Genomic DNA, 12,402 nt, shown 5'->3' on the forward strand with positions numbered 1-12,402 from the left:
GCCAAGCCGTGGACCAAGATGGCCGCGTGGCTCTGAAGCACCGCAATTCGATCTGGCATTTCAATAATATTTCACATATCCCTGAGGCCAACGACATGAATTAAACAGCGCTACATACATGAAGAGCTCCGGTGCCCAGTGTGCCCAGAAACTTGCTGATTGGGAGAGTGTAGCCTGAGATATCAGCCCCGCTGAAACAACGAGATGTGACTTCATGATGGCGACGAAGTGCTCCGGAGGTGATCGCGGTGGCGCGAAGTGGCATTTCCCTTCGGTCTGAAGATCGGGACACGAGGTGCGGTAAGTGAGTGCGGCGCTGGGCGGGGTGGCTGAATTGCGGTTCCCTCTCAGATCGCTTTGAGACCTGGCCCGGCGGCCGCCAGGCCTCCCGAGATCCAAGGTGCGCGTCCTTCCTCGCTGCGGTAAGGGTGCACGTGGGTACAGGGCCCTCGCGTCCACCGACAGCTACGGCCTTCAGGCCTCCCAACGCACCTCCTAACGCGATTGCTGGGCCCACGATTGGCTATCTGCCGCGCCTCACCGCCTCACGGCCCCCCTCCCCCAAGATATCTGATACAGACCGCTTCCCCGAGCTCCCAGGATTCCTATTTCACCCGGCACCACTGCTTCCGAGACCACGCCATCTTGCTGGTCTCCTGCTGATGCCCTCTTTCACTGACAACCCCAGTAACTACACTACGAGGGCGCACTGGCAACCGAAGCCCTGCAGCTGCATCCTCATCTAGACTTTCCCCGCTAGGTACTGACGCCTGCGGCTCGTCTCCAGTACTTGGCTGCCTTGGTGCCCCTATCACCATCTGTGCCCACGGCGGGCATGGAGGCATGGGCCGCAAAGATCCACGGCTGAGGCTCCTTCCATTTACTAAGCTTACAGAAACTGCCCCAGACGAATCTCCCAGCATGGCGGAAAGAGGGCAAGGCGTGGCCCGCACCGAGGACTCCTCTGGCCAAATTAGTTCACTTCTTCAGGAGATGAGAGCAGGATTCAAGGCCCTGGATGTGAGATTCAACACCTTGGATAAACACATTGCAGATTTGGGATCAAAGATTCAAGTGCATGATAGACGCATCGGCGAGGCAGAATCCCGTATATCAGACCTAGAGGATGGCACGGCGCAATCCTTAAAAATACTTGAACGAGTGGAGCATATTCTAAAAGACGTCGCCATTAAGAATGAAGATTTGGAGGCCCGCAGTCGCCGCAACAACGTATGCATCATAGGGGTGCCCGAGTCCACTGCTACTGGTCTGGACACTTTTGTTGAGTTGATCCTCATTGACCTTTTTGGTAGAGTCTCTTACCACAGGCTTTGTAGTGGAGCGCGCCCATCGATCTCTGGGGGCAAGACCGAACCCGGGCTGCCCTCCCCGGCCCATCATCGCACGTCTCATGAACTTTAGGGACCGCGACACTGCTCTCCGCCTCGCCCATGAGCATGGGGAAACCATATCGCAAGGCTCCAAACTGTCATTGTATCCCGACTTCACCAACACGGTTCATGAGGCCCGCCGAAAGTACGACAACGTCAAAGCCACGCTCAGAAATCTTTGCTTAAAATGTGGAATGCTCTACCCTGCACGTCTGCGAGTGGAGGCCGTTGGGCGAGCCAGAGTCTTCGACAACCCCACGGAGGTTCAAGAATTTTGCCAAACCGACAAACTAAACAATCCGCGCACTGACAATGATTGCAGGCCCTCTCCACCCCACAGTGGCTCGGACGCCAGTATGGAACTTTTTTCTGGGTCAGGCATAGGTAGAGCTATTTGATTTGATTTGTATTGATGTGTAACACATTGGGATATAGTTTTGTCCTTCACATCATTTTAGACTGCTGATCGATTGCGACGGCGTTGCCTCCCCCTATTGGTGTACACCGTAATTTGGGTTAGTTATCTACGAATGTACCTTTTCTGGGCTTTGTCCATATATTCTAAGATTCAATTGGTATTATGACTTTCTTTGGAAATCTTGGGTTTGCCTCTCTGGTTGGGCGGGGAGGCTGGGCGGGGGGATGTTGGGGGGGGGTTTGGTTACACTTAGTTCTACATTACTATTGATACGTTTGTACACAGTCGTACACAACATTGGTTCACGTTTACACTCTTCGTGCTCCCTCTGTTCCATGAATGGCCCAGTTAGGACGAATTGACGGCCCATCCACCTTATCACTCATGACATGGAACATCCGTGGCCTGAACGACACACGCAAACGACGCCACATATTACACTACTTGTTACGACATAGGGTGGACGTCGCTTTCCTGCAGGAAACCAACTTTTCCACATCAGACCCTTCCCGCTTTGCTGCTAGCTGGGGATCCCATAGATATTTTGCAAATTTCAGTAACTATGCTAGAGGCACCGCTATCCTCATTCACAAACGAGTCCCATTTAGTCTCCACAAAACAGTTTGCGGTAAGGGCGGCAGATACATAATAGTTGTGGTGACCTTAATGGGGCACAAAGTTGCGATGGTGTGTGTATATGGCCCTAACAATGACACCCCTGATTTTTATTATTCCTTGCTCTCCCAGCTCCTAACACTCTGCCCTATAACCTTCTTGCTTGGAGGTGACTTCAACATCGCCCCTGATCAGGCCCTAGACAGCACCTCATTAGCCCCTGATCCCAAACCACGATCACGCAAGGCTCTCCAGTCCACTAGCCTCCATTCTACCCAAGGGTCTCCCTCGGGACCTTAAAGACATTCAAACAGTCTCTACCACTAGCTGGGCATGGAAAAAACTCAGACGAGTCACGCACACGCCTGCCCTCTATTCCTCCTCCCTGCCACTCCCAAATGCCAGACTTCTGCCGATCACAGAGGAGCGACTCCTACAACGCACGTTTGCTAAGTTTCACATCACTAAACTGGGCAACCTCTTCCCTGACGGACACGTCTTGGACATTACTGATACATCCAGTTTCCCCGACATCACCTACATGGATAAATGTATGTTACTGCGGGTGCGCTCCGCCCTGCGAGCCACCTGTCCAGACTTCCCCCTGGAACCTCAATCCTTCGCCCACTATCACTTGTCATTGACAACATCAAAGGTGTCCATCTCATCTCCAAACTCTATAAATCTTGTGCTGCTCTCCTCCCATTAAATGATGACAAAATCCGCAGGGACTGGGAGGGAGATCTAGGCAATCCCATCACGGATGAGCAGTGGTAGGCTTGCTGTGAAGCCACGAAGAACGTATGGCTTAACAGCCAAGACAAACTGATCCATTTTAAATTCCTTCGCAGGATGTACATCACTCCAGCCAGACTCCACCGGATAGACCCCTCTATACCACACACATGCCATAAATGTGATGCAGCACACGCTGACTTTGCCCACGTTGCGTGGACTTGCCCGCGAATCTACTCATTTTGGACAGATGTACACAAAATTCTGAGCAACATAGTCCACATTCCTATAAACCCACTGCCGGAGATTGCCCTCCTAGGTTACGTGGCCCAATTTCCCAAAATAAATTCGGAATCTTGCGGCCATAGGTCTGCTATTGGCCAAAAGAGTTGTAGCCATTCACAGGGGTAGCAAAGCCACTCCCAAGGTCAAGCACTGGATGGAAAGTCCATGCCAAGCAAAATATATGCGGGCACAACTCCATCTGCCTCGAGACCCAAAGACATATGGGGCCCATACAGAACCTACCGGTCAACACTGCAATGCGATCCACCCTCGCAAACGGAACAGGGTCTGGTTCCCAACAGGGTGGGCTAGATGTACCTTCATTGCTACATCTTGTACTGCTTCAACTCTCAATGTTTATATAAAGAACCCCATGAAGAGACTATAACTGTGTAACGAGGCCAACTTACCCCTCCTGAGGGTTCTCACGAGAGATGCTATATGATATACTGACTTCAATGCAATTGATTGGTGTGTTCATCCTAACTTATCAAACGTAACATGTACCGTCTTTGCTATTACTCTTCCGTAACTGTGTATAATCGAATGTATCATGATACTTAATTCGAAATTACTAAATAAAGTGTTTAAAAAAAAAAAGTCTTCTGAACTTTCTGACAAAGGTGGGTATTGTGCTTCTATGCCTCCTGGTCACCTCCGAGTTGCATAGACTCTGTTCCCTCTGCTTGCAGGTTCTCCTCTTCAAGAATCCACCCTTGGATTCCACCTGACATCTTCACAGAGTTCTCCAGAGCCATTTCTTCTTGAGTCACTCATTGTAGTCTACGAAGGGTTCGGATGTCACTTTACCCCTATGCATCCAGCTTCCCCGATGCAGGTAACCTGGTTCCTGGGGCAACCATGGGTGGGGTGGCTCTCCAACCTTCCATCCGCCAGAGGGTTTCTTCAGTGTCCTCTGGGACGGGTCACTTTTCTTTAAAACTGCAACCGCAACTTCTCCACTGACTTCCACTGAACATGCAGCTCTGTTACCACTCTGCACACAGCCTCCTTGGGGTTCCTAGGTACCTACCTTGGGGGGTTTCTGGTTCTCCAAGATCTTCTAAGTCCTTTGGTCCAAGTCCCGCTATCCTTTGCAGTTCGCATTCCACTAATTTAGTATATGGTTTGGTCTCCCCTGGAGACCACTGTATATTTGTGCTACTTACCTGATTTCTTTGAAGTTTTCTTATGTGTATTATTAATATCTACAGATAGGAGAATATACCAAGTGATAGTGATTGTGTTGTGTTAATAACTACCTTTATTTTTCATAAAGGTATATCATCTAATCTACAGTCTTGATGAAATGTGGTAAAGCATGCTGCTTTACACTCTTTCAATATAAGCTTGAAGGCTGCTCTCAAACAGCTACCCCTTTGAGAGCTTTAAGGTTATCAAAGATCACTAAAAACACCATAAGGGTTGCCTGGATCAGTGCAAAGTGCATCACTCCTTTAAGTGTGTACCATATACTAAGCCAGCCTCCTACAGGTTGGCTTAGAAGTATGTGGCTTCAATGATTTTTTCGGTGCTGAGCTGGGGCTGTGTGGATCTGAAAAAGACGGTCGGTACACACCATGGCACAGCAATGGTTTTAGGTCTCTCTTGGATGGGCTGCTGACCCTTTATGGTTGTCTGCGGGGGTAGATGACAAAGTGGTGTGGGCACTGTACTCACGACTGGTTGAGCTGGAGGCAGATCTTGCAGCTCGATATCTGAGCTCACTATCATCGGGGAGAAGGTCCCCTTCACCTGCAGCTGACACTTGTGCCTGTAGTTTTTCCTGGCGGCACTTGGATCTGAAGAGGTCTGGTATTTCGCACACGATCCTTTGAGACATTTCGAGACGTCGCGCCGAACGGTCACGAAGAGTCTTTTTGGACCTGATGGAGCGGCAGGCCTCTCTATTGGCTTCGTCCTGCTTGGGGATAGGCACAGATTATATACCTGTTGAAGGTTGGTGCAACGATATTTTGCGTGACAGAGGACAAAATCGAAAAGGCTTTCGTTCCACCACCAAATTGACATGATGCGGGTTGAATATCTGAGGATGAAAGCAGCACCCTGAAGGGCAAAGGCCCATGAGGAGCTGCAGTCGAGGTGAGTAGCCCTGACGAAGTTGACATCATCGAACCAAACTGGAAGAAGTGAAAGAGGAACACGATCAGAAACAATACAGACGGGAAGAAGGTATTTACAGAGAAAGTTATAGCACAATGGTGCCGAACTGGAGCACAAGAGCACATGTCTGAACCCAATGATGGAGCAAAACAATTTAACAATTGAGTAGATGACCCTGCGCATTAGCAGCAAGAGAAGGTGTCACACTACAGTGTGACTTGAAATACTTTCTCTTTGCGAAGAAAAACAACTTGTACACATTCGAATCCAACACTAGATGGCGGGATTATGCTAAGCATGTGTATCTACAGCCATACATGACTCGAAAACACAGTTTCTCCACAAGAAAATAGATTAAATGTGTCTGTAATTACCAAAAAGCACACTTTGGTAGCCTCATCTAACCCTTCCAGTGGATCTGGCTTGTTCTGGTCCAAATCAATGTTGCTGATGCTAGACTCATCCAAATCAACAGTGCTAATGCTGGATTGGTCCAATTCTGGATCTTGCTCAAGTTCTTCAAGTTCAGATTCAGCTCTTTCTGCAAAGGAATTAATCTCCTTCTTTGAGGAATACAGCATGATTGACAAAATCTGTAGGATAGTAAAAGTGGATGTAGAATTATTCCATAGCAACAATAGGGCAATTATTCTTTTATGATCTGGCAGCACTACAAATCTTTAGCAGTCAATTTCTTTCTTCAGAAGATACTGAAGCAACACTTCCTCATTCAGAACAACACACAATCCTTTCTACAAGCTGCCTCTATAAACTGAAGTCACAATACAGTAAATCAAGATACTAATGTTAAAAGAAGACAGAGATAACAGAATACCAGTGCTAAAAGGTCCCTCTCTAAATACAAAGTGGTCAAAAGTCAATATGGTGGCACTTTACCAAACACTAAAAAAACTAATGGCACAAACAGTGGCTTGTAAAATAAGTTACTTACCTGTAGTTATGTTCATTCTGATTGATACTCTAGCTAAACGTAGATTCCTCTCCCCAAGCACCTAATTAATTGGTTCAGGCACATTATTTTAAGAAATTGCTCCTGAACAGCAGTACATGGCACCGTTACAGTCTGCAGCGACTTCTCCCTGCCCCGTGAAGTGATGGCACGGATACATAAGTGCGAACCCTGCATATGTTATGTTATGTTACAATGATTTATAATGCGCGTGGCTACTCATGAGTGTCCCGGCGTGAGAAGCCAATGTTGAAAACAATAAGGAACTGAGAGGGATTAGCGATTAAATAAACAACAGTGTTTTTAGTTTTTTCTTGAACAGGCAGGGGTCATGAGTGCAGCACAGTTCGAGGGGGAGCGAATTACAGGCTTTGGCTGCTTTGAAGGATAGAGAACTACCTCCAATTCTTACCAGCCGAAACCGAGGAATAGATGCTAGGCACTGTGAAGCGGAGGGCAGATGCCTTCGCGGGGTATACAAATTAAACAGTTTCCTCAGATAGAGGGGCCCTGATCCATAAAGGGTTGAGTGGGCCATTGTGAGAGCCTTAAATTTGACTCTTTCAACCACTGGGAGCAAATGCAGCTCCCACAAATGATGTTTTACACTAGACCTGCCCGGAATGCCCATCAGAGCTCTGGCCGCAACGTTCTGGATTACGTGGAGTTTCTTGAGCTGGTATCCTGGTAGGCCAATATAAAGTGCATTGGCATAGTCAAGGCGGCTGAGGATCAGAGCACACGTGACCATCTACTTGGCAGTCCTAGGTAAAAGAGCAAGGAACTTCCTAAGGCACTTCAGTGTGCCAAAGCATTGGCCTGCCAGTTTCTTTACTTGCATAGAGAACCTGAGATTTTCCTCAAACTAGACACCCAAGTTCTTAACTGCCTGTCCCGTGGTATTCTGGAGGCCATAGGGCGTCCCTGGACTGTGGGGGAAAGGATCCGTACAAGAGGATTTCAGACTTGTCCTCATTGCACTTTAACTGGGCAGTTGCAAGCCATTTAAATACGGCTATTAGACAGTTTTTTGCTCTCGTTGGAGAAGTATCTGAGTCCTTCCAAGTGAAGAGGAGCTGGGTATCATCTGCGCAAGAGATGATCTTACCTCCCAGCTCCTCAGCCAGATAAACCAAAGGGGTGACATTTAAGTTAAAAAGGAAAGGACTCAGGGTAGGACCCTGAGGCACTCCGGTAGTCACCTTTTATGCCGTTAATGAAAAAGGAGGTAACCACACTTGTTGTGGTCTGTCTTCCAAAAATGATTTGATCCAGTCCCCCGCTAGGCCGACAACACCAATGTTTGCCAGGCGCGCTAATAGCAGAGAGTGTGGCACCGTATCGAAGGCGGCAGAGAGGTCCAATAAAATCTGAGTCGCTCTCCCGCCCCCATCTAAGCACTCTCTGATAGCTTCAGATATTTCCTCAAGCACCGTCTCTGTGCTATAGGTAGCTCTTAACCCTGACTGACCAGGATGTAAAGCTCCAGAGGTGTCTACAAAATTGGCCAACTGCCTAAAGGCATGGCAAGGGTCAGTTGGAGAGCCCAATTTCAATGATTTCAAAATAGTCAGTGTATCTTGCTGAGCAACAGCAGAGAATTCAGACAAGTAGGAGGAACTAGAGACATCGTGGCTAGGACTGACCACATTCTGCAAGATAGACAGTTCCTGGTCCGAGTTAGAAACATCAAAACTGGCTTGTATCAGCTGAATTTTAGTGATGAAAAAACGCGAGAGTTTCTTGCACCAAATGGCCATTGGAGGTAATGAAATATCCTCTTCCATTGGGGTCACAAAACTTTTAACGATGGAGAAAATCTCCTGGGCTATGCGCTCTGCATAATACTGACTTGTCGCTAGGTTTATAGAAGCGTAATATCCTTTCTGGGCCTTTCTAAGTGCTATTTTGGCCAGAGGGCAGTAGGCCACTCTCCAATTCCGTTCTAATGTTTTGCAATGTCCCTTTTGCTCATTAAGCTCCCTTGAAAACCACTGTTTGGATAGAGCGATCCTAACCCGCTTCGCTGAACCTGGCGGAGCTAGCTGTTCCACTGCTTGTGAAATCCAGCTATAAAAAATTTTCACAGCTCCCACAAAGCTGGTAGAAGAGGGAGGACGGAGTCTATCAAGGTTGGGAATAAGGCCAAGGGCTCAACTTTATGTGTGGGCTTCCCCTGAGCCTGCTTGCTCGGAAAATAGGGCGCCTGAATGGTCCATGAAAACTTGATAAAAAAATGGTCTGACCAGGTTACTTGAAGGGGCACATTAACGCACAAGGGAAAATTACCACAGACCAGATCTAAAGTATGCCCTCCCTGATGCGTAGAGGCGTTAACCACTGAGTAAGTTGGGCAATGTTCAGAGTCGTAAAGCTCCCTGGTGTCTTTCCCCTTAACACAATCGATGTGGATGTTAAAATCCCCAAGAGAAACAATAATTTCATCAAGTGCTTTTAGAAAAGTACCAGTGGGATCTGGGGGTCGATAGACCACCATACCACCCAAAGTAAAATGCAGAGAAATAATAGAGAAGTCAAGAGCCTCTCCTTCTCCAACTGTGGGAATCTCTCCACACCGGAGGGTCCAACTGTCTCTAAACACTACAGCAACACCCCACACCCCCTTCCCGATTTCCTATCAGCCCATGTGATCTTATACCCCCTTGGAATTGTGAATTCAATGGCAGGATTGGAGGACTCATTGAGCATGTTTCAGAAATGAAAAGTAAATCCAATTGTTCATCAGAGAGCAGTTCAGATTTTGTGGGTGTGTTTAACCAAGGAGCGGGCATTGATTAGTTCAGCCTGAATGGTGTGCTCTCTAATAGTGTTGGAAGTTCGAGAACCCTGTAATAGAGTGTTAGCCCCTTTAGTAAGCAAGCTGAAATTGCAGATTTCACAGATCATATGCAAATCGTCTTCAATGGCGCACCCACCAACACGCTTACCGCTCCGATAGCAAAGTGCATACAGCTCATTGTGACTATACGAAAGACCTAGGCCAGGCACCTCTGAAAACAAACGGGCAGGATGGCTGGCGCTGGCCCTTCCTGGGGCACAGACGGGCGCAGACGGGCTTGCCTTTGGTGCGCCCGCTGCGAGTCCGCGCAGCGCACCTATTAATGTGCATTCCCCAGTGACAACTAGAGAGCTGCCTGCCTAAGATGGTGGCCTCTATTGTCTACCTCAAGCCCACCCGGAAGAGTAGCAGAAGACAGCTTCGCTAAAGTGACATGTGCGCAGAGAAAAGGAATGTCTGCTATATCAGAATCGGGATTCATTTTGTTTTTTAGTCGGAGTGCAGAGTCAGTGGTCAATTTAAGATCAGTTTCACAAGTGGCTAAAATCAAGATTAAAATGCACTCAATACAATACAACACACACAATGTTAAAAATGCTAAAAAAAAGACAAGGAGTGTTTTAGGCACGATACACTCTCCCGTTCCAAACCGCTCCTAATGGCATACTGACATCAGCTTTCTTTTGAAACCCTTATGCACTATCAGACGATTATCAATCAAGACAGATCATGATGACTGCATACAAAACCTAACTTGAGATATTTTGAGAAAAATCAAGTCCACTCCAAGATCAGGGAGAAGGGAAGGTGGTCGGGAATCTGCACGTGGTTGGAGAATCCACAAGAAACAGAGAGCAACTTGCTCTTCCGCAGGATACTAGTCTCTAAAAACGTTATTTACTAAGCATGTATATATTTTCAACAAAGTATTGAACTTGATGACCATAAAGCCGGGGATTATTTATTACAACGTAAGCCACGGTGCTAAATTTGCCAATAAACTATATATTGAAACCATTTGGGACTGACTGGGTATGTTGATTAATCATCAAAATAATAATAATCCACATTTGTAAAGCGGGAACAATCACCCGTAAGGGTCTCTAGGCGCTGGGGGCCGTCGGGAAGGTTAAGCAAGTCATTGCCCAGAGACACATGGTGCTGGGCTACTCTGCCGCCGGGGATCCAACTGTTTTCCCCAGATTCCGGAGTCAGTCGCCCTGGCAGCGGTGCCACACCTCTTCCCCTGAATGAATGAATAACATACCTTATAGTCACAAATCTAAATCTGTCATTAAGGGCCAGCTGTACAACACTGGCCACAAAATTCTGGTACAAACTGACCAGTGTTTTTGCAACCAGTGTGACGTTTTGTGACCCAACCTGTGTATCAATAGGTCGATTTGCAAAATTCAGAATCATAGTGGGTCTCAATTTGTCCCATCTCATCAATATTCCTGAGGTGGGTCACAAATTGCTATTCACCACAGTTGGTGGCCATCACAGGGATGGGTCAGCAGACCACCATATATATGATCACTTTTTACAGAGATGGATTAAACTAGGGTTAATAGGAGTCCTTGCAGGTTTGTTTTCAGTGGCAAAAATGTGATGTGTCCATCTTGCCCTTTGGGACCTTTTCTGGTGCTAGCCCACCCACATAAGTGAGGTACCATACTTAACAAGGAACTTGGGGGACGCTGATTGGTAGGAAGTCTGTGGCTACCTGCAGATTCCCGAAGTTTTCATCACAGAAATTTGAGGAGAATGAGTGTTTTGAGCTAAAGTTTGATGTTTGCACAGGCTACAGGGTGAAAAGAAAAAAAGCTGGTGAGGAACAACCTGCACTCTTGCGCGTGCCCAGTAATCTAAAATGTGCAGGTCTGGTAGGTTTCCCTAGGTGCCAGCTGAGCTAGGGCCAAAAATTCTGAGCTGTCCAAACTAAAAAAGGGTGAGTGGAAAAATAATTTGATGTGCCCATGTTGTGTTTTGGGCCCTCTTCTGTCCCGAGTGCTAGGCCCTCCCACACAAGCGAGGTACCATTTTTATAGGGGAACGTGGAGGAACAGTGTGTGGAAGGAAATGTGTGGCACCCTGTATATTCCAGAACTTTTCCTCACAGAAATATAAGGAAAAATGTGTGTTTTTAGAATAAGTTTAAGGTTTGCAAGGGCTTAAGGGTAAGAAAACCTTTTGAGGGCCACACAAGTAACAACACCCTGGACACCCATGGGTGTCTAGTTTCCAAAAATGTCCTGATACGTTTACCCCGGTGGTCGGTGAGCTAGGGAACAAAATCTGCAGCCACCCACGTTGTAAAAAAAAAAAAAAAAAGTCTGGATTCCACTGGGTGAAGTAGGATGTCTCCATGTTGCGTTTTGGGGCCTTTTGTGTCGCAGGCGCTAGGTCCAGCCATACACAAGTGAAGGTGCTGTTTTTATTGAGAGAAATGATGGAACACAGAATAGAAGAACAATTTTGTTATTACCAACTGAATTTCTCTGCATGTGTGGCTTCCATATGTTAGCCGGTGTGCAAGAACGATGACATTTTGCAAAATGTCTTCTGAATCGTGATAGTATGGATAGCCCAAATTCAGAGGTGTACAAATTACCACCGCTACAAAACTCAGCATCTGGTGTAAATTTCAGAAATACATTTGTCACTCTTTACATTTTACAATTAGAACTCTATAGCTCTCATCTGTTGATGTCTCTGGGTACCTTGGGTTCTTCTTGAACAACCTACAAACCTTATATAACAGCATAACCAGAAGGGCCAAGCAGACGTAATGGTATATTGCTGTTGTAAATCAGCTATGGTGACAAGAAGTAACATATGAAAACGTTGTCACAAGTGGCTGTTTTGTCCAGCTCATTTTCAATTTTATTTTACCCCCAACAGTCATTTTCTTTGAGAAAACCTTGAGGTATCTATATAAATGACTCCTAATGGAATTCAGAATTTTGTCTACTCCTCAGAAATCTATTGCGTCCCTGGATCACACCTGGGTTTCATACTTGTTTCCAGGTCCTAGCTGAATTCAGGGCTGATTCGATCCCTG

General features: G+C 46.8%; 1 protein-coding gene across 2 annotated transcripts in view; it reads right to left on the reverse strand.

Annotated features, from left to right (window-relative positions):
- ZZEF1 (zinc finger ZZ-type and EF-hand domain containing 1) overlaps positions 1–12,402 on the reverse strand; it is a 1,433,434-nt gene that overhangs the window by 311,593 nt on the left and 1,109,439 nt on the right. For both annotated transcript variants that reach the window (XM_085649580.1, XM_085649579.1), the window contains one exon: positions 5,943–6,161. In XM_085649580.1, the coding sequence (XP_085505706.1) occupies positions 5,943–6,161 (219 nt within the window). The remainder of the gene's footprint in view (positions 1–5,942; positions 6,162–12,402) is intronic.

The sequence above is a fragment of the Triturus cristatus genome, chromosome 3_2 (genome assembly GCF_964204655.1).
Source record: "Triturus cristatus chromosome 3_2, aTriCri1.1, whole genome shotgun sequence".
Lineage (NCBI taxonomy): Eukaryota > Metazoa > Chordata > Amphibia > Caudata > Salamandridae > Triturus > Triturus cristatus.